The sequence below is a fragment of the Bubalus bubalis genome, chromosome 9, assembly GCF_019923935.1.
Source record: "Bubalus bubalis isolate 160015118507 breed Murrah chromosome 9, NDDB_SH_1, whole genome shotgun sequence".
In the NCBI taxonomy this organism is placed as follows: Eukaryota; Metazoa; Chordata; class Mammalia; order Artiodactyla; family Bovidae; genus Bubalus; species Bubalus bubalis.
The window spans coordinates 103,055,454-103,060,594 of NC_059165.1; the positions used below are offsets into that span (position 1 = coordinate 103,055,454).

General features: G+C 44.2%; 1 protein-coding gene across 1 annotated transcript; it reads left to right on the top strand.

The window, feature by feature from the left end:
* The first annotated feature begins 550 nt into the window (after positions 1–550).
* LOC102404629 (olfactory receptor 10H1-like) lies at positions 551–1,634 on the top strand. The gene has a single exon (XM_025294205.2). It carries the CDS (start codon positions 672–674, stop codon positions 1,632–1,634), a length of 963 nt encoding a protein of 320 aa, XP_025149990.1. The 5' UTR covers positions 551–671.
* The last annotated feature ends 3,507 nt before the right edge of the window (positions 1,635–5,141 follow it).

Genomic DNA, 5,141 nt, shown 5'->3' on the forward strand with positions numbered 1-5,141 from the left:
ACTCTTTGGCACCCCATGGACTGTAGCCCACCTGGTTCCTCTGTCCATGGGGATTCTCCAGGCAAGAACACTGGAGTGGGTTGCCATGCTCTCCTCCAAGGTATCTTCCCAAACTAGGAGCTGAACCCAGGTCTCCCGCATTGCAGGCAGATTCTTTACCATCTGAGAAACCAGGACAGCCCAAGAATACTGGAGTGGGTAGCCTAACCCTTCTTTGTTGCTGCTGCTAAGTTGCTTCAGTCGTGTCCGACTCTGTGTGACCCCATAGACGGCAGCCCACCAGGGTTCCCCGTCCCTGCGGTTCTCCAGGTAAGAACACTGGAGTGGGTTGCCATTTCCTTCTCCAATGTATGAAAGTGAAAAGGGAAAGTGAAGTTGCTCAGTCATGTCCGACTCTTAGCGACCCCATGGACTGCAGCCCACCAGGCTCCTCTGCCCATGGGATTTTCCTGGCAAGCATACTGGAGTGGGGTGCCATTTAGACAGTGATAAAAACAGCACACACACCCTCCTCCCCCACAATATTGATGAGAAGATTAAATCATAGGAGGCACAGCCTAGGAATTCAGCCAAGGTCACCTGTCATTTATTAGGATCAGGAGCAGCCCCTGGGGCAGAGCCAGGAATGATGGAAGCTGAAGACCTCCTTCCATCCACTAGCTGACCTCTCCATGTCACACCTCACTTCAGGAACAGCCCCCATGCAGGGAGGCAACTTCTCATCAGCAGCTGAATTCATCCTCATCGGCTTCTCCACCTTCCCCCACCTTCAGCTGATGTTCTTCCTGCTGTTCCTGCTGATGTACCTGTTCACGCTGCTGGGGAACCTGCTCATCATGGCCACCGTCTGGAGGGAGCACAGCCTCCACACCCCCATGTACCTCTTCCTGTGTGCCCTCTCCATCTCCGAGATCCTCTACACCTTTGCTGTCATTCCACGTATGCTGGCTGACCTGCTCTCCACTGACCACTCCATTGCTTTGAGAGCCTGTGCCAGCCAGATGTTCTTCTCCTTCACGTTTGGCTTCACCCACTCCTTCCTGCTCACCGTCATGGGCTATGACCGCTACGTGGCCATCTGCCACCCCCTGCGCTACAACATGCTCATGAGCCCCCAAGGCTGTGCCTGCCTGGTGGCCTGGTCCTGGGCTGGAGGCTCAGTCATTGGCTTGGTCGTGACAGTAGCCATTTTCCAACTAACTTTCTGTGGATCGAATGAGATCCATCATTTTGTTTGCCATGTGCAGGCTCTTTTGAAGTTGGCCTGTGGAGAAAATGTCTCCATTCTGGCCATGGGCTTAGGACTTGTGTGTATCGCTGCCCTGCTGGGCTGCTGTCTCCTCATCCTCTTGTCTTACGCCTTCATCGTGGCCACCATATTGAAGATCCCTTCAGCTGAGGGCCGGCACAAAGCCTTCTCCACATGCGTGTCCCACCTCACTGTGGTGATAGAGCACTACGGCTTTGCCTCTGTCATCTACCTTAAGCCCAAGGGTCCCCAGTCTCTGGAAATAGACACCTTGATGGGCATCACCTACACGGTCCTCACTCCCTTCCTGAGCCCCATCATCTTCAGTCTCAGGAACAAGGAGCTGAAGATCGCCATGAAGAAGAGCTTCCTCAGCAAACTTTAGCCAGGAAAAAAAAAAGTGATTATCTGGGAGGAATTACTTGGAAATAGTTAAATCGGGTTACCAGAGGCTACTCTTAGAGATGGCACCCTGTAAGCACATAATAGCCTGTATTTGCCTAATGCTGTATGGTTTATAAAGACGCTTGTAGGCAACATTCAAATGTTTGCAAAACTGTTAAACATCATTCTCCATATATTCTTGGTGGAAAGATGTATGTGATGATAACACTAAGAAAGTCAGATTCATTGATTTTGATTTCTTGCACAACACTTTGTTAGGTAGCATTAAACCTGGAATTTGTTCTTCTGCCAGAAACCAGGGTGATCTAATTACTCCCATCACCATAAACCCAATTGCTAAGAGAAAAGTGATAGCTTACAGTGAATGATGTTGGATTCATGATCTCTGAAGAAGAAGATAAAGCTTTGGGGACCAGGCTTGATCACTCAGAGTTTTTGTGTGGCAGAAGTTTTATTACAGTGAAAAGGGACAGAGAACACTTCTGACATAGACATCAGAAGGGGAATGGAGAGTGTCTCACTTGCTAGTCTTATCAAGGCTTTATATACTTTTATTAGAGCCACTCCCACAACATAAGTTATCTTGTCATATTAAGATAACAAGATTAGTCACAACGTTCTTGTTAGAAAGGAGAAACATGCCCTCCAATAGTTGTCCATTGTTGTTATATAATCATTAGTACAGAGCATAGGGAAAAAGATACTTTTGAGCAAGATGTGTTATTTTGTTTTTGTAATCATTAGCTCTGTGCTTAAAGAAAGTTAATCTTAAAGATTATTGTCATAACAACTCAGAGTTTAAGAAGAAATGTCTTATGTGACTAAGACAAAGCAGTGTAGAAAAAAAAGTTTGTCCCTTTTCTCTTCTCAAGAGCCCCATATCCCTTTCTCCTCCTTGGGGACCCCAGACTTCTTATCAACCTACCCTGGACTTCTTATCAACTCTGTCAAAAGGAATAGGTCAAGCCTCCACCCTCCTCTGGGCAGCAGCATTGCCACAGCACAAATTTTGTGAGGCTACAAAAGCTTAAGCCAGATTACAGTAGAGGAAAGCAAAACACCCCTGAATTTTAACATTGCATGGATCTGTGCAGTAGCAGTTAGTAATAAGCAGCCTCAGAAAAAGTCAGGGAAACCACTACATTTCAAATGTGAATCTTGAGCAGCTGTAGAGAGATGTCTCCAGAGTTGAGTTATGGAAAAAAAGCCCCACCGTAAGAAATCGCTTTCTCTGTGAGAGAGTGACATTGCACACAAGTCAATGTGGAACTGTTTGTTGAACAGTGACGAGTGCAGAGCCCAGGATTAAATTTATTCCTTAGTCACAATGTGTAATGATATCCCTTGGGTATGAGGGGAGGATTTAAAGTTGACCACACATAATAGTACTTAGAATTTGTTGAAAGCATGTGTATTCAAGAGAATGACAAATACAACATAATATCTCTTATAAATGGAATCTGAAAAAGATAAACTCATAAAAAACAGAGAGTGGAATGTTGATCACCAGGGAATGAGGGGTGGGGGAAGTGGGGAGATGTTGTCTAAGGATACAAACTTGCATCCAGTAGATCAACCAGAAGATAAATAAGTTCTGGGGGTCTAAAGTACAGCACAGTGATCATAGACAATAATAATGTATTAGAAATTTCAACACCCCACTCCAGTACTCTTGCCTGGAAAATCCAGGGACAGAGGAGCCTGGTGGGCTGCAGTCCATGGGATCGCTAAGAGTCGGACACGACTGAGCGACTTCATTTTTCACTTTCATGCATTGGAGAAGGAAATGGCAACCCGCTCCAGTGTTCTTGCCTGGAGAATCTCAGGGATGGTGGAGCCTGGCGGGCTGCTGTCTATGGGGTCGCACAGAGTTGGACACGACTGAAGTGACTTAGCAGTAGCAGTAGAAATTTCAAAGTTGCTAAGGCTCTAGATCTTAACTGTTCCACCACAAAAAGTTATGATAATTATGTGATATGATAGGTGTGTTGGTTAACACTGCAGGGATAATCATATTGTGATAAATAAATGTATCAAATCATACTGCATACCATAGACTTACACGATGTTATCTGTCAATCATATCTCAATGTTTAAAAAAGTTTCATTTACAAAGTTAAATTGTTTTGGAATATGAATCTTTACAGCTATTTAAAATAACAATTTATAACACTTAATGGACACTAGGTTATGGTGATACTGCTATACACAACAACAACCATGAAACCACAGATGTGTGGTCAGTCATGTCCAACTCCTTGTGAGTCCACAGGCTGTAGCCCATAGGCTCCTCTGTCCATGGAATTTTCCAGGAAAGAATGCTTGAGTGTTTTGCCATTTTCTACTTCAGGGGATCTTCCTGACCCCGGGGTCGAACTCACATTTCCTGTGTCTCCTGCATTGGCAGGCACGTTCTTTACCATTGTGCCATCTGGGAAGTCCATGTATACAATAACAAAATATAGTTGAAATGCACAAGCAATAAATTAATCAAATTAGCCAAAGTTTAAAAAAATGAGTATTCGTGTTTAAGTTGAATAGTAACTATACGTCATTTATCTCAAATCTACATTCAGTTTTTCTCCATAAGTTGAAGCTCTGTTTAATAATTATTTGAGGCCTCCTGTGTGCCAAACCCTGTGCTAGTTTTGGGAGAATAGCGATGGGTCTATTGCTAGCCCCTGTCTTTGAAAAGTTCCCATGATCCATGGAGGAAAGACGCACAGAGAAATGTCAGGGCTCTCACCAAGATACGGACCAGATGCTAAGAACCACCAAAAGGGGCATGACTCTGCAGCTTGGGAGCATCAGCCAGGTCTTCCCTCATTCCTGTACTCCAGCGGCTCTCACCAGTGCTTCCAGAGGACATTTGGTTCTGTAGGGAAAGTTCTGTAGACATTTTTGTTGTTACAACCAAAGGAGGAGGAGATGTGCTATAATATCTAGTGGGCAAATGTAAAGGATGCTCTTCAACGCCCCACAATGCACAAAACAGATCCCACTGCAAAGAATGAGCCAGCCCCAAATGTCAATAGTGCCAAGTAATAAACCCTGATGTATATACACTTAACAAACATTTATTGAGCACCTACTATGTGTGTTAAACACTTTTTTAGATGCTACAGGGGATCCATCATTGAAGTATTTAGATGTGACCCTGATTCCAGTGTTCAAGAAAGCAAACAGTAGTGGAGAGATAAAGATGTGACTATTTTAAAAAATTACACTAATTAGTATACATGATCTATTGTGATTAAAAGGTACAAGGAAAAGAAAGAAGTCACTATGAGGGCTTATAATAGGAGTGATGACTTAGTATGCAAAAATTATGGAAGGCTTTCCTGAGGAGGTGACATTTAAGGTCAGACTCAAGGATGTGTAGAATATGCCAGAGGAAGGGTATTCCAGGTAGAATCAACAGCATGTGCAAAGTCCCTGATGTCTGAGCATGCTTGGTTTTTTCCAGGAACAGCCAGGAAGTTAGAAA